Source organism: Salvelinus fontinalis, chromosome 35 (genome assembly GCF_029448725.1).
Source record: "Salvelinus fontinalis isolate EN_2023a chromosome 35, ASM2944872v1, whole genome shotgun sequence".
Taxonomy (NCBI): domain Eukaryota; kingdom Metazoa; phylum Chordata; class Actinopteri; order Salmoniformes; family Salmonidae; genus Salvelinus; species Salvelinus fontinalis.
Genome location: NC_074699.1, coordinates 21254544 through 21277092, shown reverse-complemented (window position 1 = coordinate 21277092; position 22549 = coordinate 21254544). Strand labels below are relative to the sequence as shown.

The following is a 22549-nucleotide window of genomic DNA, read 5'->3' as shown; positions in this document are numbered from 1 at the left end:
TTGACTCATCCCAACAAGGCCTTAAACACAGATGTTTATGAATGGTGTGTGGTCACACTGTCAGTCTGGGTTATGGGACAAGGCCAATTATTCCTGCTAGACTCCTTGAAGAAACAACTGTAGCGCAGCCAGCGCATCCATCTGCAAACTCAGAAGGACAGTGACAACAATACAGTGCCGTGAAAAAGTATTTGCCCCCTTTCTGATTTTCTCAATTTTTTTATACTGAATGTTATCAGATCTTCAACCAAAACCTAATATAGGACCTGGACGACTTGCTTTAATAGGAGGAACCATGAATTCTGGTCTATATTAGAGAATTCTACAGGAGAATGTCAGGCCATCCATCTGTGAGCTGAAACTGAAGCGCAGCTGGGTCATGCAGCAAGACAATGATCCAAAACACAAAATCAAGTCTACAGTATATGAAAATGGCTAAAAAGCAACACATTTCAAGTTAGTCCCAATTGAGATGTTGTGGCAGGACTTGAAATGAGCAGTTCATGCTTGAAAGCGCACAAACGTTGCTGAGTTACAGCAGTTCTGCATGGAAGAGGGGGCCAAAATTCCTCCACAGCGACGTGAGAGACTGATCAACAACTACAGGAAGCGTTTGGTTGGAGTCATTGCAGCTAAAGTTGGCGCAACCAGTTATTGACTGTAAGGGGCCATTCATTTTTCACACAGGGGCATTGGGTGTTGCATTACTTTGTTTATGAAAGAAATGAAATAAGTATGTAATTGCTGTATTATTTGTTCACTCAGGTTCCCTTTATCTAATATTAGGTTTTGGTTGAAGATCTGATAATATTCAGTATCAAAAATATGCAAAAGTTGAGAACTGTCACGTTCCTGACCTTGTTTTCCTTTTGTATAGTTGTGTTTAGTGGGTCAGGACGTGAACTGGGTGGGCAGTCTGTGTTGTTTGTTCTATGTTAAGTGTCAGTGTTAATTGACCTTGTATGGCTCTCAATCAGAGGCAGGTGGTTTACGTTTTCCTCTGATTGAGAACCATATATAGGTAGGTTGTTTCACATTGTTTGTTGTGGGTGGTTGTCTTCCGTGTCTGTATGTCTACCACACGGGACTGTTTCGTTTGTCGTTTCGTATATGTAGTCTGTTCCTGTTCGTGCGTTCTTCGTAGTTTGTAAGTTCTCAAGTCAGGTCTGTCTACATCGTTTATTTGTTTTGTAGTCTGTTAAAGTGTTTCGTGTTTCGTCTTACTTTAATAAACTTCAGTATGTCATATAACAACGCTGCGCTTTGGTCCAATCCCTACTCCTCCTCTTCGGACGAAGAGGAGGAGAACAACCGTTACAAGAACATTAGAAAGCTGCAAATACTTTTTTATAGCACTGTATCTCATGTAGAAATATAGCATCTCATCACACTGTATCTCATGTAGAAATATAGCATCTCATCACACTGTATCTCATGTAGAAATATAGCATCTCATCACACTTTAAAGGGCCAATCCGGAGTTCAAACAATGGCCACATCACCACTTGTTATGGTTCAAGCTGAGGCTTGAAAAATATAACCACTCTCACATTCATAGACAGAGCTATGGAGGCAAGGACTGACTAGCCATGAGATCAAAATGATAGTTTTAACCATGTTTTAAAGCAATACAGTTTTTGTTTACATTAACTTTGTTTGCAAACATTGGAGTAAATATTTTGGATATAATGTATGTAGCACCTCCGGATTGGCCCTTTAATGAGGATCACCTCAGTAAAAAGTTCTCAATGCTGGTCTCCCTGAATAGCGAGTCATCCCAAGCTGTACCTAAAAAAGCCATTGTTGATGGTTTGTGTAAAACTGCCTAGCCTTGCCCTTTCTCTGAATCAAAGGACATGTGAAACCTCAGACTACCTCAACTCACGCAACACAGAGTCACAGAGAGCTCAGTGCAGTACTTCAGCATTACAACTCTGCTACTGACCTGGCTGGACATGGAGCATGGCAAGACTCTCCCTCAGGGAACAAGATAGAGCACAATGCCAGAGACCAGCGGACGGACGGACACATTCCTACAGATATATGGAGGTACAGTAGCCAAGAGTGTGTCTGTGATGGAGATTCAGTGCAGTAGTAGAGACAGGAGACTTGAGCTGTTCCACTGGCAGCATTCCTTCCTAATGAATCATTGCCCTTCAACTTTGTGTTTTCATTTAACAATCACTAACATTTTTATTGGCATCAGCTGCCTGCTAGCGTAAGGGGAGAGTAAATCTACAGAAGAGAGAAAGAGAGAATATGAGGGATAAAGAGGGGTGTGGGGGGGGGGGGAGCAAACAAAGGGGGCTAAGGGAGGGAGAAGGGAGGGTAAAGGAAGTGGTCGAGAAGAGAGAGAGAGAGAGAGAGAGAGAGAGAGAGAGAGAGAGAGAGAGAGAAAAAGAGAGAGACAGAGAGAGAGAGAAAATGCCTAGTCTCTGCTAAAAGTATGGATGCTTTCCAATAGTGATTGTAGGCAGATTCTTTAGATGTGTGTATAAAGGGATTGGGCTAAATGCTGGCAGCTCATGATTCAGTCGTCAACCCCTAGTAAGACACTGCCTCCACTATTCTGAAAATCCTTCCTTGCTGTAGATTCGGTATCTCACATTTGAGCAACGCACCGAGCTACGCTTTTTGATGTGTCATTTAGCATTACAGAGATTTCTATGGGAATAGGCTTGCCTGACTTTAGGTGGGCTTTACAGGAGTGGGTTGGCTTTGTCACCAAGGGAAACAGCAGACACAAGGTAGAGGAGTCGTGGAAAAGACAGGATGTGAATTACTGAACAATCAAACGCCCATATATTTAATGAAACGGGAATGAAAAGAAGAGCTGGTTTTACTGAACGCTTATAATCCACAGTCAAACCAACACCAGAAATATTTCACGATGATGTACAGTATGCTGTGCTGTCAGAATCAGGAGGTGAGGTGACTATCATGTACAATATGATACAATATTACATGCAGTGGAAGAGGATGATATTTCCAGATGTTCCTGTACTGATTGGCTGGACCTGTAATTACTGTCATCACCCCTCCGCTGCTGTAGCTGCCCCTCAGCGACCTGTTACATCACCTCACCTCTCCCCTGGCCCTCCTTCTTGGACAGGTACTCCCCTCTGCAGCTGGGCTGGGCAACACCACACTGGGGCCAGGGCCACAGCATTGGGGCCAGGGCCTGAGGAGGGCAGAACAGGGACCGGGTGGGGGTGAGTGGGGTGGGGAGGGGAGGGGCGGTGGGGGGGGGCGGGATGGAGGAGAGGGATTTGTGCCCTTTCAGCTCGTCTTCAGCTCTTCACGCTCCACTGAGCACAGTAACAGATAAGCGCACCCTGCAGCTCTGCATAATGACCGGCTACATCCACTAGACTACAGCGCACCACACCTCCTCTCCCCTCCCTCTTTCTTTATCCTCCTCTGCTGGCCTGACACATAGAATAACACCAGACACACTCAAAGATGCCCAGAAAAACAATACAAAAACAAATTTATTCACCTATTGTTTAGTACCCAGTAAACAAATCACAAGTAGCAATACATATGTTTGAAATGGTTGCAGAAAAGGCCTTGTGCCTTCACACAAGAGTGGATTCAATACAAACCAGTCTTCTCTCATCATGTGGACCCAGTGGAGTAGACAAAGGGATAATATAATCTATTCCATCTCTAGTTCAGTTGAGCTAACAGTGAGTATGGTTAAAGGACCAACCACCACAATCACTCACAGTCCTTAATGATCTACTGTGATTCACACCTGTGAGTACAGCTCACCATCTGTGTGTGTGTGTGTGTGTGTGTGTGTGTGTGTGTGTGTGTGTGTGTGTGTGTGTGTGTGTGTGTGTGTGTGTGTGTGTGTGTGTGTGTGTGTGTGTGTGTGTGTGTGCGTCTCCACACTCCAAAGGCATACCAGTGTCCCCTCCTCCTCTACCGCGGAGGCTGCAGAGGGTGGGCAAATTTGAGCGTAACCAGGAGAAAGAGAAGAGAGAGAGACAGAGAGAGAGGGGGACGCAATCAGAGAGAAGGGGGGTGCAAGCAGGAGCGAGTGAGTGACAGACGGAGGAGAGGAGAAGGAGCAGCCTAGGCAGCACCTGTGACCCACAATGCAGACGTACCCGGGTGAACACCTGAGCAGCACCTGGCCGCAATCACAGCCTGTGTCGGGGGAGGGGCCCTCGCGGGACAGAATGCGAGCACACCGACACCTGCACCAGTTAAACACGCTCGGGATGCTAGCGCCATGTGAGATTTGGTTCTCCATGATAAGCCTTAAGGAACAATTAAAAACAAAAAGGAGAAAAAGACACTACCGAGGCACTGAGAAAGATTGATTTTTCCCCCCGCTGCACAAAAGGCAGGGAGAATACATCTTGGAGCTGTCATGGCCCCTCTTGTGCACAAAACCCTAGGCAACAAAATGCTCTGAACACTTTGCATTGTCACTAAACGACTGCATCACTTCATTTCCTGGAAACCCATTACGTTTCATCAAAAGGAGAGGAAAAACAGATGAGAACAATTCTTCTGTGCACGGAGAATTCATTTAGCAGAAAGCTGAGGGAGAGGGGAGAGAGAGGAGGAGAGAGAGGAGGAGAGAGAGGAGGAGAGAGAGGAGGAGAGAGGAGGAGAGAGAGGAGGAGAGAGAGGAGGAGAGAGAGGAGGAGAGAGAGGAGGAGAGAGAGGAGGAGAGAGAGGAGGAGAGAGAGGAGGAGAGAGAGGAGGAGAGAGAGGAGGAGAGAGAGGAGGAGAGAGAGGAGGAGAGAGAGGAGGAGAGAGAGGAGGAGAGAGAGGAGGAGAGAGAGGAGGAGAGAGAGGAGGAGAGAGAGGAGGAGAGAGAGGAGGGCTAACTGCAGAACACTCTGCAGGCTGGCAATGAGGATGCACATCTCAGAAACTAGTGCTGCATGGGCTCCACAATTATTTTCCTGGTGACAGCAAGCATTACAGCTTTAATTACCCAGATAAGGCAAGCAGCACATACTATTCTTGGACACTGTTCAATTTAAACTGTGTGATATTCATCTGTTCCAAGGATACTGAGAAATGCTGCTTTTAAAAAAAGGTGTACTTTCATCCACATTGAAATTGTTGTATGAAAATCATTGATGCACTTGGATACATGGTCACAGGGGTCTTGGACACACTAACAGGGGTTGGCTGGCCTTCAAGGACAGATTGTGATTTAAACTCAGTTTTCACTGCTCTCCTCTCGTCCATCTATCAACAGCGAAAGCATGTCAGTCTGTGGACTTTTCCTGAGCCTATACACAGACTTTAAGACTGATCCAAGGCCTGGCTGCTTTTTATGTTGTGTAGCTATGGAGAAGGCCTCACATTTTCAATAAAGGAGACTGTGGAACCTAGTCTCCAAATATTCTGGCCTGAAAACTAAAAAGCACTTTCCTCCAGGGAATTATATGAAAAAAATAAAAAATGAATTGACATAGGAGACAACACTTTCTATGAAAATAAAAATCTGTTACAGATCAATTTCATCTGTTACAAATTAATTAGGGTTAGGAGTCCAAGGTATTTGGTGATGGTCCCAGTGGTATCAGATGGAAACCCAGTAACCACTGTCTCTAGAGGAACAGGCAGAGAGAGGAGCTGGGCCCATATCAACAAAGCATCTCAAAGTAGGAATTACGATCTAGGATCTGTTTATATAATCTTATTCATTATGATCTAAAAGGCTAAACTGATCCTAGATCAGCACTCCTACTTCGAGATGCTTTATGGATACGGGCCCTGGGCTCTGGGCTTGTGGGAGCACAGACCACAGAGTAGGGTGGAGACTGTCTGTCCCCATCTAGGGGCCTCCAGTCTATCTCTGGGGCCCATGCCACAGCCTCCCCTGCTCCATTAACTCCATTAACTGCCACTTAATAGATTTCATTTGATTTCATTTCATTTGGAAATATGAGCAGTGGTTAAGCAGGTTAGTTAGGGGACTTTTCACAGTAATCCCTAGGATGATGTTCAACAACTGGAAGGCAACACAACACACAGCTCTGAGATCATCATGGGTGACTCAGGCGAAATACAGTCCCATGCCATTTCAGACATGACGTAACGTGGAAATACCATTAGCCCACCAAATCAAGTCTAACGACAGAAGGCCTGGGAGTGTGTGGTGAGTTAGTCATATTAATCAGATTTGTTTTCATAGTACTACACACACACAGAGCGTATGAGGTGCGGTGGAGGAACGTGAGGGTGTATCGTAGCAGCTCAGCAGAGTTATTAATACAGACAGTCACATGGCTGAACACACACACACATACAGTACTAGTCAAACGTTTGGACACACCTACTCATTCAAGGGTTTTTCTTTATTTTTACTATTTTCTACATTGTGGAATAATAGTGAAGACATCAAAACTATGAAATAACTCACAATAAATCATGTAGTAACCAAAAAAGTGTTAAACACATCAAAATATATTTTATATTTGAAATTCTTCTTTGCTTTGGTGACAGCTTTCCACACTCTTGGTATTCTCTCAACCAGCTTAATGAGGTAGTCACCTAGAATGTATTTCAATTAACAGGTATGCCTTCTTAAAAGTTAATTTGCGGAATTTATTTCCTTCTGAATGCATTTGAGCCAATCAGCTGTGTTGTGACAAGGTAGGGGTGGTATACAGAAGATAGCCCTATCTGGCATAAGACCAAGTCCATATTATGGCAAGAACAGCTCAAATTAACAAAGAGAAATTACAGTCCATCATTACTTTAAGACATGAAGGTCAGTCAATCCGGAAAATGTCAAGAAATTGAATGTTTCTTCAAGTGCAGTCGTAAAAGTCATCAAGCGCTATGATTAAATTGGCTCTCATGAGGACCACCACAGGAAAGAAAGACCCTGAGTTACCTCTGCTGCAGAGGATAAGGTCATTAGAGTTAACTGTACCTCAGATTGCAGCCCAAATAAATGCTTCACAGGGTTCAAGTAACAGATACATTTCAACATCAACTTTTCAGAAGAGACTGTGTGAATCAGGCCTTCATGGTTGAATTGCTGCAAAGAAACCACTACTAAAGGACACCAATAAGAAGAAGAGACTTGATTGGGCCAAGAAACACCAGCAATGGACATTAGACTGGCGGAAATCTTTCCTTTGGTCTGATGAGTCCAAATGTGAGATTTTTGGTTCCAACCGCCGTGTCTTTGTGAGACGCAGAGTAGGTGAACGGATTATCTCCCCATGTGTGGTTCCCACCGTGAAGCATGGAGGAGGTGTGATGGTGTGGAGGTGCTTTGCTGGTGACCCTGTCTGTGATTTATTTAGAATTCAAGGCACACTTACCCAGCATGGCTACCACAGCATTCTGCAGCGATACACCATCCCATCTGGTTTGCGCTTAGTGGGACTATCATTTCTTTATCAACAGGACAAAGACCCAAAACACACCTCCAGGCTGTGTATGGGCTATTTGACCAAGAAGGAGAGTGATGGAGTGCTGCATCAGATAACCTGGCCTCCACAATCACCTGACCTCAACCCAATTGAGATGGTTTTGGATGAGTTGGACCGCAGAGTGAAGGAAAAGCAGCCAACAAGTGCTCAGCATATGTGGGAACTCCTTCAAGACTGTTAGAAAAGCATTCCTCATGAAGCTGGTTGAGAGAATGCCAAGAGTATGCAAAGCTGTCATCTTTTTTCATTACTACATGATTCCATATGTGTTATTTCCTAGTTTTGATGTCTTCACTATTATTCTACAATGCAGAATAATAAAGAAAATACCTTGAATGAGTAGGTGTGTCCAAACCTTTGACTGGTACTGTATACATACGTACTCTACATACATACTCTATACACACACACTAACTCTCATACTCAAACTCATTAAATCACTTTCAACACACTCAGCAAACAATGGTCACCAAACCTACTTCAACTGTCAAGAGGAAGGTTGCAACAGATTTTTTGCTGCAAAAAAAGAGAAAAGTGATAAAAAGACAGCAACGATGTTTCATGTTTCTGGGTGTCCTTGTAGGACATTTCCCCTTCTTTCTCTTCTTCTTTGACGCACAGCCATCAACGTGACTCACGGAATAAATCCTGTCTTGCGAAATGAAGCAGTGATTACCAAGTGCCATCTGAGAGCCAGGCTGAAAGTCAATAGCTCTTCCTAGCCTCTGTCTTTAATGGTACATATAGGCCTTGTGTAACGTCCTGACCAGAGTTCTTATGTGTTTTGCTTGTTTAGTGTTGGTCAGGACGTGAGCTGGGTGGGAATTCTATGTTGTGTGTCTAGTTTGTCTGTTTCTGTGTCCAGCCTAATATGGTTCTCAATCAGAGGCAGCTGTCAATCGTTGTCCCTGATTGAGAATCATATATAGGTGGCTTGTTTTGTGTTGGGGATTGTGGGTGGTTGTTTCCTGTCTCTGTGTTTGTGTTCTGCACCAGATAGGACTGTCTCGGTTTTCACGTTTGTTGTTTTGTATTGGTGTAAGTGTTCACAGTTCGTCATATTAAACATGCTGAACACTAACTGCGCTGCATTTTGGTCCTCTCCTTCATCCCAGGAAGAAAGCCGTTACACCTTGTCTATGCCCAACTGAAGAAAAAGACCAAACACCGCCAAAAAGATTTTGAATAGAATTCACCCAAAGTGAATGAAGAAGCTCAAAGCCAAGACTTGAAGTGAGAAATCAGTGGAGGACTTATTTAAACTGGCACCTGAAGCAGCGTACAGTAACCCTCAACACCTTTCCTCCTCACCTAGGTGGGCGAATAGGCTCTGTGCTTCTACTCAACAGAAAAGGCTTAACAAAAATCACACTGCTACTAGTCTATTTATCTTATCTGTACCAATAGTTCAAATTGCATCAGATTGTTAAACGTTTCCTCTCAGTTCTACAGTAAGAGAAGAAACTCAGCAGGAAATAAGATCCTAGTCTGGTACTCATATAGTCATCCCAATGAACCAACATAGGGCTCTCAGGAAATACAACTCAATGAGTCCTGTCATGCTCTCACTGTAGGAGCAGATACAAGTATAGCTATCGTTCACCATATGTCTGGCTACTCTGAAAAATGAAACATTACAGGGCCAGCAGAATTCAGAATGCCGTTTATTGAAGATATAGAACCACTCATATGTACTGCATGTACATTAAGAACACCTTCCTAATATTGAGTTGCACCACTTCCTTTTACCCTCAGAACAGCCACAATTCGTCGGGGCATGGACTCTACAAAGTGTCGAAAGCGTTCCATAGGGATGCTGGCCTGTCACGGCCGTTGTAAGACAAGGACCAAGGTGCAGCGTGGTGAACGTACATTTTCTTTTTTAATTAGAAATGACACCGACAAAACAATAAACAATACAAAACCAACCGTGACGCTTAATGCCATGTGCCACAAACAAAGTCAACTTCTCACAAAGACAGGTGGGAAAAAGGGTTTTCTAAGTATGCTTCTCAATCAGAGACAACGAGACAGCTGTCCCTGATTGAGAACCCTACCCGGCCAAAACATAGAAATACAAATAATAGAACATAGAATACCCACCCAAAATCACACCCTGACCAAATCAAATAGAGAATAAAAAAGATCTCTTAAGGTCAAGGCGTGACACTAGGGCAGAGTCTGGGTAGTTCCATATTTTGTCAATTTCCCAATGATGGAGACCACTGTGCTCTTCGAAACTTTCAACACTCTAGAAATTGTTTTATACCCTTCCCTTGATACACTGAGTGTACAAAACATTAGGAATACCTGCCCTTTCCATGGCATAGACTGACCAGGTGAATCCAGCTGAAAGCTATGATCCCTTATTGATGTCACTTTGTAACGACAGTCTATTTCTGAATCTCGGGCTTCCAACCGCGTCGCCGCGCTGCCTCCTCATACCAGCGCCTCTCTGCCTTCGCTGCCTCCAACTCTGCCTTGGGACGGCGATATTCCCCTGGCTGAGCCCAGGGTCGCTTGCCGTCCAGAATATCCTCCCAAGTCCATGAGTCCTGTGTCTTTTTCCGCTGCTGCTGCTGTCCTTTCCCACTCTGCTTGGTCCTTTGGTGGTGGGTGTTTCTGTAACGACAGTCTATTTCGTCCTCCTCATTGGACGAGGAGAGGCGAGAAGGATCGGAGGACCAATGTGCAGAGTGGTAAGTTTCCATGATATTTAATACACACGAAAACAATACACAATACAAAACAACAAACGAACATACCGTAACAGTCCCGTGTGGCGAAACACTGACACAGGAACAAACACCCACAAACCAAACGTGAAACCCCGGCTGCCTAAGTATGATTCTCAATCAGGGACAACGATTGACAGCTGCCTCTGATTGAGAATCATACCAGGCCGAACACAAAATCCCAACATAGAAAAACACACATAGACAACCCACCCCAACTCACGCCCTGACCATACTAAATAAATACAAAACAAGGGAAATAAGGTCAGGAATGTGACACACTTGTTAATTCCACTTCAATCAGTGTAGATGAAGAGGAGGAGACAGGTTACAAAATGATTTTTTAAGCCTAGAGGCAATCTTTCTAAATCATGTCCAAACAACTAAATTACTTTCTGCCGGATCTTTCTTCTGATTTAGTTTTATAATAAAGCAGAAAGATTTTCCCATCCCAATAATACCATTTAATCTGCTTAATTGTGAGACTATATTTCAAGTGATACATACTATATGACCCAAAGCCAAAACAAGTGTGTTTTGCCTTGCCAACTGTTACTGTTTGTGTCTTGAATATCAACAAAAGACTAAACCAATTTCTCTTTGTGATCATAATCTGTTTGACCAGTAAATACTACACCCGCTGAAGAGGCAGGATTCCCTATCTGCATGCATATTTCTATTTAATCTAAAGCTGGATTAGTGCTTATTAAATATTGCCTCAAACAACTACTCACAGTCAGCGTTATGCAACATTCTCCACTCCTCCCACAGAGAAACACTTTCAGGCAGCCAGGACACATCCTCAGCCAGGAGAGAGACAGGGCAAGGAGGGCTGGACATAGGCCATAATCATCTTTTACCTTAGAGCTTCTAGAACTTGTTCTAGGATTCCTTACATGGAATATAGAGTGAACAGAAGAATATGGGTGAAAAGGGAGCAGAGATATAAGTATTTAATAAATCTAGAACCTCAGTGGGAGTTGTAAATACTAAGAATATTGCATTTGTAACACTGGATGGGATTGAAGAAGTCGTTCCATTATAATACTCGCTCCATCCTTTCCCACATTGTTTGCTGCTTACCATTATTTACTGTTTAATGGATTTTGTCAAGGAGCAGCATTTGCATTCTTACAAACATGGAAACACAATGAGCAGCATGTCCGTGTTGCTCACCACCTCGTCATCTACACAGTCAGTGATTGAGTCAGAGGGATCTACATGGCCTTCTGAGCGAGACAGTGAGCTGATACTGCACTACTGTATGCATGGATAGTGTAGCGTGCTGAGGAGGATGTGTCGTCGTGCAGTAAGAGGATTGGAGAGTGGGGGTGGAGGGGGGGCAGACCACCTGACCCGCTCTGACACAGGCACTGCGTTAGCCCCAAGAGAGGTTGCTGGTGCCATCACTGGGAGCTCACACGACACCCTGCCCTTCTCCTCATCCTAATCCACATTCCTCACCCTCCAACCCAAAGGCTTTACTCGTGAGGGACAGACAATAAGGCCATCACATGAGGCAAGAGGGGGTAATTCTAATCATCATCTACTCATGTAGATTCATATCTGATTCCTGAAAGACATTGGGTACTCCTGTTCCCATTTTTTTTTATTTTACCTTTATTTAACTAGGCAAGTCAGTTAAGAACAAATTCTTATTTTCAATGACGGCCTAGGAACAGTGGGTTAACTGCCTGTTCAGGGGCAGAACGACAGATTTGTACCTTGTCAGCTCGGGGATTTGAACTTGCAACCTTTCGGTTACTAGTCCAACGCTCTAACCACTAGGCTACCCTGCCGCCCCCATACATGTAGCTACATATGAAAAGCTTCATTGAATGTATATTTACAACACAGTTTACTATTCATTTGTTATTCTACTATTCCCAAGCTGTACAAACACAAAGCCCCAATGAACCAAAGATGACCTCTAGAATGAGCCTCCATTATTCAAGTCATGCAGCATATTCTGCTGGTAACTGTCATTAAAATATAATGTCAAATAAACAGTCATTTCCAGCCATCTGTTGGGCACTAACAACTGTAACATGTTCATTATCATACACAATAGCTGACCTCAAATAACCCCAAGCTGCTTTCAACATGTCATACTTCTCTTTGGTTGAATGATGTAGTCAGGTCTGAGCCAACCGTCTCCTCTGTTCCATTTAAAACCATGAAATAAAATACAAAGACAAAAACATGCACACACACACACACACAATACAATCAGGACAATGGCTTGCTGGCTTTTCTTCGACTAAGTACGTCTTAGGAGGTAAGATTTCTTATCTAAACTAAAGCTGATTTAGATGTTGCTCAAAAACATTTCGTATGAGGTTTCCTGGTCATTGTGAGTCAGGTCTGTCGAAGCCAATGACTGCATGGGTCTGAACACACACACAAAGCAGTGTGTAAGGAAGGGCATTGTCCCTTTCCACCTGCAGAGCTATCAGTAAAGCACGGCACACTTAAATAATATAAACACTCAAATCAGAACAATATCCATTCGTATACAATGCCAAATACAATACCAAAAATACAGCTCAGTAAATGTGTCAGTGAGTCATTGAACCTATGCTTCCAATCTTACAAAACATGTTCTCTTCTTTTAAATGTCTTGAGTAACCACATACACTGAGGTATCTAAACAAAGGGTCTACATCATCCAAATGTTTGTCGAAGGAAACTGCAGACAATTGAGATTTGGATTAAGATCATCCATTTAGATGACCATGGCTCGGTTTTAAAACTCCAATGATGAGATCAAACAAACATGGGTCACGTAGTACTGTACAACCAGAGGGTTCCCTTGAAAATTCCGCGTGTATAGTTGTAATGCATAATTGTATAATGTCCCTGCATGCTTGTTCCACCTCTTTCATTTGTGAGGAATAACCTTTCAGGCTTGATTTAATAATGTCGCTCCAAACTAGGTAATTCCATGTAAATCCCAGATATTACTGCTGAAATTCAATTTTATTGAAGATCAGACTCATCTTCCAATCCCAGCCTCTGATAAGCACAGGCTATTTAGGCCCACAATCAGATTGTCTAATGCCCTGACACATCATTGCAGCAGATCATTTCTATATTCTGCCACTTATAAGCATAATTACAGCCAGAGCCGAAGAACAGAGAGGAGACCACCCTCCCAAACGCATCCTGTGATCAATCGCCACAAAGATAACATTTCATTTTCAGTCGTCTCCTGCACCAGCACCCATCCGTAAACTATTCACCTTGCATGGCAACCAGTCTCCAGGGCAATCTTACAATGAGCTGGGGATTCAGTTGCCCATAAAACTGTCATGTGCTAACACATCACAATGACTCCAGGAGAAAGGCCAGTGTAATATATAGCTTTTAATTGTTAGAATGTATCTATCACATCAGGGGGAATAAATAACCTTTAGAAATTCTAACCCACCACTTAGGTTTGATAAATCTATAATATGGTGTTATGATGGGGATTTTTTTAACCAGTGATCATCATTCTTATCTGTTCATACTCAACAGTGATTATATACTGGGACCAGCACAGTAAATTCAATCTCGTAAATCTCCAAAAGCCTCCCAATCTGAATGGAGTCACTACTGGCTTCAAAATAAAGGCTTTTATTTGGAAGGGAATTATCATACTGCTGCTGCTAGCAGACAAATGGAGGTGGTGGTGAAACATCAGAGCAGCACAATTAGGCTACGCATGATTTAACAAACCCAAACGCTAAGTCTGCATAAACCATCACAGATCACCTGCCATTCAAGCATCTATTAGAAATCCTAAATGATATCCCACAACGGTGATGGTGGGCTGTTTTTGTATGAAATGGTCTCTGGCACATCTGTTTGGTTAACCCCCCTTCCTTAGACACCACCTCCCCTGCCACTGGAAGTTGCCGGTGGCTTTTCTGATAGCTAGAAGACAGTCTTTTGTGATGGAAAACTGTACTGATGGCGTGACTTCCACCCTGGGGGAGGGTCAACTTCTGAAGACGGTCACCACAGGATGAGGAGAGAGAGGGTGAAGTTAGGCGAGAGAGGAGAGGAGAGGAGAGGAGAGGAGAGGAGAGGAGAGGAGGTGGAAAAACACTGCTTGACCTAGCGCGGCTGTGAGGTCTGCCACTTCCAGATGCGTGACATGCCTTGTCCACACAGGGCTAAAGGGAGTTTAAAAAAATAAATAAAATGGATCGCTGAGACCTGTGGGCATGTGTGGGGTGAGGCGTTGAGAAGCACCTACTTACCCATTATGCTGGAGTTCATAAAAGGTGTCTGGGACAATCCTTCATGGGACACTAATCGACTGTCACTCATATGATCACCATAATGAGGGCTGTCTGCCAGACCCTGGGGGGGAGAGATCAGAGTATTAAACACATTATTAGGTTGCTTGGCTAATTGAGTGCTATGACAGTACACTAATTACTGAGGAAGGAGAGTACAATTGGTCAACTGTCCCTTGAAACTGTACAGTTTTCTCCTTTCCGTCATTAAAAATGACTTTTTTAATCTCTGACTGATTGTAAAAGCAGTAATACAGAACCCTGATGAGCCTGTCAACGCATATGCCACGTTTCAGGATTAGAAAATACAAGGTTAATGATGCACATGTAATTATGTGGATCTGAAGAGGCAATGGGCTTTTTGAGAGAAGACACGTTGACATGTTAATTGTACACACTTTACATGGATCAGAACATGCATGATGCACAAACAAGCACATTCACATATGGATGAAAAACGATTAGGAAAAACCCTTAGTCCAAATGGATACATAACAGCATCATTCACTTGTGTCAATTCTAAGGCATAGTTGCAGAGATTCATCTTCCAATGTCCTACAAGAGGCTGTCGTGAACCAGTCCAAGAGATCCTAGCAAACCTCTCATAAAATGCGATACCCATTTCCAAGATCAGTTTTAAAATGTTTCCCCCATAACCCTTTTAGGTGGTGTATTTGTTTAGCCAAAGACAGCAAGTCTCAAAACGTTGCCAAGCAACACTAACACTAAACACAACACATGCGGCTTTGTATTTTTAAGGATTTCTTTGGTCTATGAATGAAAACAAATCTTACTCACTTACGATAATTAAAAACCTCTATATACTGTGACAATATTGATTTTAATTTAAAACATTTAATAACAGGGTATTATATCCTATGACGGGGAAAACTGCCTCCCTCCATCCGACCAAGGTACCTGCAGCTTAAAAAATTGCCTTTTTCTCCTGTGGCCTTTCATGACAGTTATCAGCTTCAGGAGCTTAGGTCTAAATATCGGTCACAGTATGGTCTTTGAAAACTCAGGGTCCCCTGCAATAAAAGATACTCTGTAGCAGTGCTAATCCCAGGCCCTGTGAAAATCCTCCTGCGCTCCAGTCAAATGCGTCCTTCCAAACTACATTAACTCCCACCGGAGGGACCGAGCAGCACTGGACAAGAATTTCTATAGAGCTTTTTTCCCCCAACTCGTACCCTCTGCATTCAACATACAGTAAAAAAGTAAATCTTATTATCCATCTTTTTTTGTGAGCGGACGGTGATGGAGTAATTTCAAAGGCAATGGAGTGTTGTGCTGTGTCGAGGGAATCCACAGAGATTCCCCATTGTGTTCCTGCCAGGCCGCGCTCCCCGTTAATCACGCCATGAACGGACTCACTAATAACACCACCTCTGTGAGAGGCTCGGAAACACACACACACACACACACACACACACACACACACACACACACACACACACACACACACACACACACACACACACACACACACACACACACACACACACACACACACACACACACACACACACACACACACACACACACACACACACAGGCAGGCAGGCAGGCAACAACCCATACAAACCTCTCCTGCACTACAAATCAAATTCCCCAGGTGTGTTTCAACTGACATTTCACCAAATAAAACAAAGAGTAATAAGTAATGAACGACTGAATCTGGACATCTCAGTCCTCTATTTCCTCCTGGTCTTTTCTTCCCTGGTAGAGACAGCTGCCACAGAGCTTGCCACAGAGCTGGAAAAGGCCAGCGAGGAGGGGCAGGTAGGGAGGACCAGAGAGAAGAAAGGCAGAGGGGATAATGGTCAGGGTGAGATCACACTACCCAGCCCACCCTGTGTCTGCTCCTCTGGGACCATTAGATCATCAATCACAGAACCCTCATCATTTACAAACACCGCTCGGCTACGTCGGCCCAGACACTAACACATGCTGTCACTGCGACCAACGGGGCCAGTTACCGCCGGCTACATAACTGTCAAATCACTACTTAAGCATGCAGGCCACAGCTCCTGCCTTGCCCCTATCCCTCGCCACAGCGTTTAAAAAGTCATCTCCTAGATGGTGTGTGCTGTCCCAGGTGAATGTGTGGCTGCACCGCGGTGACTTGGGGAGGCATGATACGGGTGTGATGGACGTGTACGGGGTGAGTGTCGCGGCAGGGCTGGGGCGTGCGGTGGCGTTGGGCACAACCCTGGCTGTCAGACGGCCGGCCTGCAGCCACAACTGCCCATGATACGTTGGCTGGCTGGAAGCCAAGGTCAGCATGGAGGGCTGGAGTCTGTTCACAGTCCACTAATCATACACTGTTAGCTTGAAGCACCCAAGCAGGCCCCGCTCGGACAGACACACTACACTGAACTCCTTGAATAACAGAAACGCGCTTTTCCGAAAAGCGTTTATTTTGGGAAACCTTCCTTAGTATGAGTTGCTGAACACAATTTATGAAACATTACAATGAGAATGATGGAAATACGATTTTTGAGACAAAAGCTGAACCGTAGATAAGTGCTTGTCTACTGTTTAATGGATTTAAAGGGTTCTGTTCCTAGACTCCTCCCTGTCTTCCGACAGGGCATCAGCTCTATGGCTAGAAACACACTGCTTAACCTAATACTCCCTTTATTTACAAATCAAATCTCAGATGAAGATCTAAACCACATCTCAAAATCAGAGGACACTCTTCCTCTTATTTGGGAATAAGTGCCATTGTGCTATAAATACCACTGGATAACAACCAAGTAGTACTAAGTAGTATCTGTGCATGTGTGCTGCTGCAGGCTATTTATCTGTGCACTCAGCACATTGCTAGTAAACATTGTAACTGCATTTTAGGTACACTGCTTTAACGTGAATATGACGCAGGAGTGTGGGGCAGCAGAGGCACAAAGACATAGCACACCGTGGTCTGGATGGACAGACAGAGTGATGAATGGACAGACGTACTGGTGCAGGCAGAGATCAAATGTGCCTGGGGATTAAAGAGATTGGCTCCATTCTCTTTGGTCAAAGTCATCCGGATGAATCTTTGACAGGCTGGACACCAGGCAGTGTAAAGTAGGTATGTTGTGTCCATACTCACTCTCAATTATGTCTACAAAATATCCCAAATAGTATGCGCTGCCAATAACAAAATAAATGGTTTGGTATAAGGTGTAAGTTAAGAGGACCCTGCAATTTGCTGTGCAGAGATACTAGAAGAAATACCATCCCCTATTATGAGAATGGTTATTTCAGAGCAAGTCTTCTTCTCTGGCCTACACAAGTAATCACATTGATAAAACATCTGTAAAACCTAGACAAACAACCCCATCTCTCTGGCTCTCTGATATATGTGTGTGCATCCGTGCGTAGAGTATGGAGGCACAAACAGCTGTCTGCTTACTGATGCCCGCCCCTTGCAATGTCAGAAACGTTGATTTATATGCACCTAAAGCAAAGATATCTCAAACGTCTCCATCTTATAATTCCGATCAGGCAGCCGATGGAACCATAGCCTGTAGAGGTTCATTCGGGAAGGGCATTGGAAAATAAACAAGGTAATGCGGGCCGAGCAGACCTGACATTTAACTGATTTCTGATGGAAAGTGACAGGAGATTGACGTTAAATGAAATTCATACAGGGCACCCAGAACCACCATGGTGTAGGAGACAAACAACAAATACAGAGACACAGAATATATATTCACACTTTGAGCAGAAATGCCATACGAACCAGTTCATGTCATGCATCATTCTATTTTTTATCTTTTTGCATGATGCATGATGACTTCAATGCAACTGATCATGTATCTGAAATAACATTTGAATTACTGCCAAAATATTTCATAAGAGTCTGGAAATCCTAATGGAAATAATGAATTAATCACTCGTTGCTGGTACTGAAATCATTTCTAAGGAATATTCATGACCTAATATAAACATTAGTCACAGTTATAATTTCAATCAACCAAAACAAACAATATTTCCATTGATGTCCACTACCATAAATATAGTTTGCACCTTAAATCCTAATATAGGCACAGATGGTAAATGGTGAAGTAATTTCCCCCAATTCAGAAATTCCACAATGTAGCCATAATGTTCCAAAGCTCACAACATTAATCAGCTTCCCCTGACAAATGCTTAATATTTCAGCTTAGCGCAAATAATCCAACGCAAATGACAACATATTTAAACCCATCACTTAAGAGGATATTGGTGCCATGCAATGTGGTCATACTGGAAAATGAAATTATGCCAATTACAGGTCACACAATATGACTGGTGCGCTCTCCCTCCCTGCCTCTGCAGTGAGCTGTGAATGTAATGTAACACGTTGATGTAATGAGTGTTAAATGATGTGGTGCAGAAAGACCAGGCAGAGGGAGACAGAGGGGTGAGGTGAGGGAGTGCACGGGGAGTGAGTGGGCCAGGGTTCTTACCCTGGAGGACTCGTAGGAAGGACTGGACGACTGGCCACCTGGGGCCCAAGAGGATGCTGCCTGGCCTGGCCTCTCATCCATACCTGTCAGAAGAAGAGATGCACAACTCCATCAGCAGCGTGTCCTCAGACTCCTCACCAACATACACACACACACATAAACAGACTCTCTCTAATCTCACACTCACACACAAGAACACACACATAGACATTTAACAGTTAGACAGAGCTGGAGTGACAGGTTACACATATAAACAAACACATAAAGAGAGGGGCCATACAGCACAGGAAAGGAACCAGTGTACCCCTAGAGGAACTGAATTAGACATACACACTATTCAAAATGTGATATAACAAATTAATTGCAAAGTTGCATTGCTATCCAAAAGTGATTTTTTTCATTTCTTTATGATCTCTCTTGAATCAAAAAGCGAAGGCTGCAGTTAATCAAACAGGGCAGAGATATTTCACACGTCTAATGTCTCATAGCAATGGCCTCTCAGTTCTCCAGGGGCCTGGTTTAACAAAAGACATAACAGTACATCTACAGTCATGTCTGTCCCTGGGCGAGCGAGCATGCTGCCAGTCTCTTGGCAGGAGGACAGACGACAGAGCAAGAGTAGAAGAAAGTGACTAATCTGTTATACCTCTATTCAAAGGCTGTGCTGCTTTACGAGTGTCAGGCACATTTTCACGGCGTCATTTATTTTGGTTTACATAAATCACGGACGAAAAAATGTGCACCCCTTAGCATGTGTGCATGCTCAAAATGTGCTTCAGAGCACTAGAGCTGGATGATTTGGCAGTGATGTATAGTCCAGCCCTATCAAAACAGCTGAGCACTGAAACTTCATAAAACTCATTTTAAAAAACACCATGTTTCCAAAGACAGCAAAATAAAATAATAGATAAACAAATAAATCAATAAAGTTGACACAATTGCATGAATTCAACATCTGCTATGTGATGAACAAATATAATATCTGACCTTCGAAATTACATTTATGGAGCCTGCTCAGTAAAGAGATACGATTCTGAGATTCTTCACGCTGTTTGAGCCAATATTGTTTTGTAGGTAACAGCATTCCACTCCCGGCCCCATGTATGCTACATAATTGTAGGAGGGGGAGTAACCTCAACATTTTGCAAGTTATTGATTGTTCCCTTTGTCATTTCACCCTGCTTCAGAAAACTGCAATACCATTCATTTGATTCCGCCCTAAAATATAACAGATCAGATTTAAAGGAACTGTATATACAATGAATCAAACCGTTAAACCATAACACAGACTCTCAGAGGGCCTGTAATCCACTTTAATTTGCTGAAAATTTCAAAATGTTAGTGTCAAAAAACCAAAAGTCTTCGGTTGCCTGAACCGTGCCACTTGACCGCATGGCTGGGCACACACTAAACACCAGCTATCTGCATTTGCATGAGGAGAACAAACAGGCCCTTTAGCGAGGGGAGAAGTAGACTTTTCCACCGTGAAAAAGAACTAGGCCTACATCACACAATCACGATGTGTGGGCTAGACCCCGTGCCAAAGACAATGTAGAGGCCGGCCAATGTGAGGCTGGCAGAACTGCACAGAGTGCAGCAGTCAATTCAACTCAACTCAACTCATGGCACCTTCATTTGCATACTCTAGCAATACACAGTAATACACTTTTCAAAAGTGAAATAACATGTTAACACTACACATAATAATATAACATTCCAAAAGGGGAAACGCTGTACTCCACACTAGCTATAGCACTTGGCTCTGACTGTAGTGCAACCCTGCTTGGCTCTTTAGGGCACTAGTTGTCACCAGCTCCAGTCTCTAGTCGCTGTCCTGACTGCCAGCTCCTGCCTGGTGCTCCAGGGTCCTCTCTCTACAGATATAGCTACACCAGCCAGGAACAACACAATATCACTATGCTTCACACTGATTGAGACAAACATAGAGCGGTAGAGTTGTCTTCAAATGAGGAGATAATGCTAAAATAGTCATCTACGGAATAGCAACTTGACACGTTTTGTTAAGCATTCTCTTCAAGAGGTTAACAAACGAATATAAATGTGTGAATGTGCTGGTTATATTATGAATGTAAACACCAGTGGTATTTGTGCAGATGTCGTTTTTGATTCTTCTGTGCTATGCCGTTTCTTCAGGAGTATACATCGTTTTTGTTCTCTAGAGAAACATAAATATAGCTGCTATTGATAGGTGAAATGTTAGGGAAAAGGATATGGATTTTGTATCTACAGCACAGGGAAGTCCTTCTCTGAGGAATAATTAGGCTTTTATCTTATATTTCTAATGTGGAATGCATGACTAATATCTCTGGAAGAAATATCTAAATGCACATCTGTGATGTCAATTCTAAGCTAACAGACAACAAGGTTTGAAAGAAAGTGGCCCAGGGACTCGGATCGGTTCCATTTGGCTTGGAAGGAAGGAACCGTCTCTCTGTGGTTTCTACTGTTATGAGTCAGCCACTCCATTTAACCACCCACCAAATCACTGACAACCAACGTCATGAGACACTGCTACAGTAGCTGAGGTCACACACACACCAACAGTTAAGCAGATAAAATACAGAGGCATACTATTACTGTAGCCTGACAAATGTATTATAAGATCAATTCCACCTGTCTGTAATATCATCCAGGTCTCATCTGCTCTTAATACAGTCCATATTCACCTACCATTCATCACTTTCATCACGTTTGATGTGTAACAGGTTTTATGGAACATGGCGCCCATGTCCTGCTGCTGGGGCTTCAGAGGTTCAGAGGTATGGCACGCAGACCTGTCAGCCCCATCTGTGGCAGCTCTGCTCTGCTCTGGAACAAACTCCATCATATATCCACTCCGCAAACCAGCACACTGGTCACACACTTAACATGGAATCATACTGCACTGCATTGACAGCGACATTGTCAACTGTGCATATATGTGTGGCAAAGACCCTCTTGTAATTATTTCACAACCCTAGTTCTCAATTATAGAATTGAACAGGAAATAGACAAAGACATTATGCAGATATGAATGCTTCAGTTTGACTAAAGTGGGATTTTGCTCTCTGGCGTGCCCCCACTGCATAAACCTATGCCAAAGAATGTTCATTTACATGCAGTGTATGTCGAGTAGAGGATTTAAATATGGATTTAACTTGGCACGGGCACTGCTCTGTGTGCAAATCTTTGTCTATCCTGTTTTCAAGTCTGGCAGTCATTAGATATCCCCCTTTAACTTTTCTTCTGTTTAGTATTTAGGAAGAAATCAAAGCAATTCTTTGTTCATTGATTAAAATAACATTTGAAGGGGACTCTGGATATAGGAGACTAACTCCTAGGAGAGGTCTAGGTTGGCATACTTTTATGAAGCCCTTAGCAATAAAACTAAATAAAAATAACTGATCAGTCAGTCAGTCACAGTCCTTGTGATGTGCATTTCAAAATGCAGCCTGACACACAACCTGGTACTCATTTGCCTGTAGTCTCTATAGTTTCTGTAATTGTTGTAGTCTCTATAGTCTATGTAGTCTTTGTAGTCTATGAAGTCTTTGTAGTCTCTATAGTCTTTGTAGTTGTTGTAGTCTCTGTAGTCATTGTAGTCTCTGTGGTCTCTGTAGTCATTGTTGTCTCTATAGTTGTTGTAGTCATTGTAGTCTCTG

At 43.3% G+C, this 22549-nt stretch overlaps 1 protein-coding gene across 5 annotated transcripts in view; it reads right to left on the bottom strand.

Moving 5' to 3' along the window:
- The window catches only part of LOC129834538 (transcription factor 12-like), a 98564-nt gene that overhangs the window by 53504 nt on the left and 22511 nt on the right, over positions 1-22549 (bottom strand). For all 5 annotated transcript variants that reach the window (XM_055899630.1, XM_055899627.1, XM_055899629.1 and 2 more), the window contains exons 4-5: positions 18888-18970; positions 14404-14506 (exon numbers count right to left, since the gene is read on the bottom strand). In XM_055899630.1, coding sequence (XP_055755605.1) covers positions 14404-14506; positions 18888-18970 — 186 coding nt within the window. The remainder of the gene's footprint in view (positions 1-14403; positions 14507-18887; positions 18971-22549) is intronic.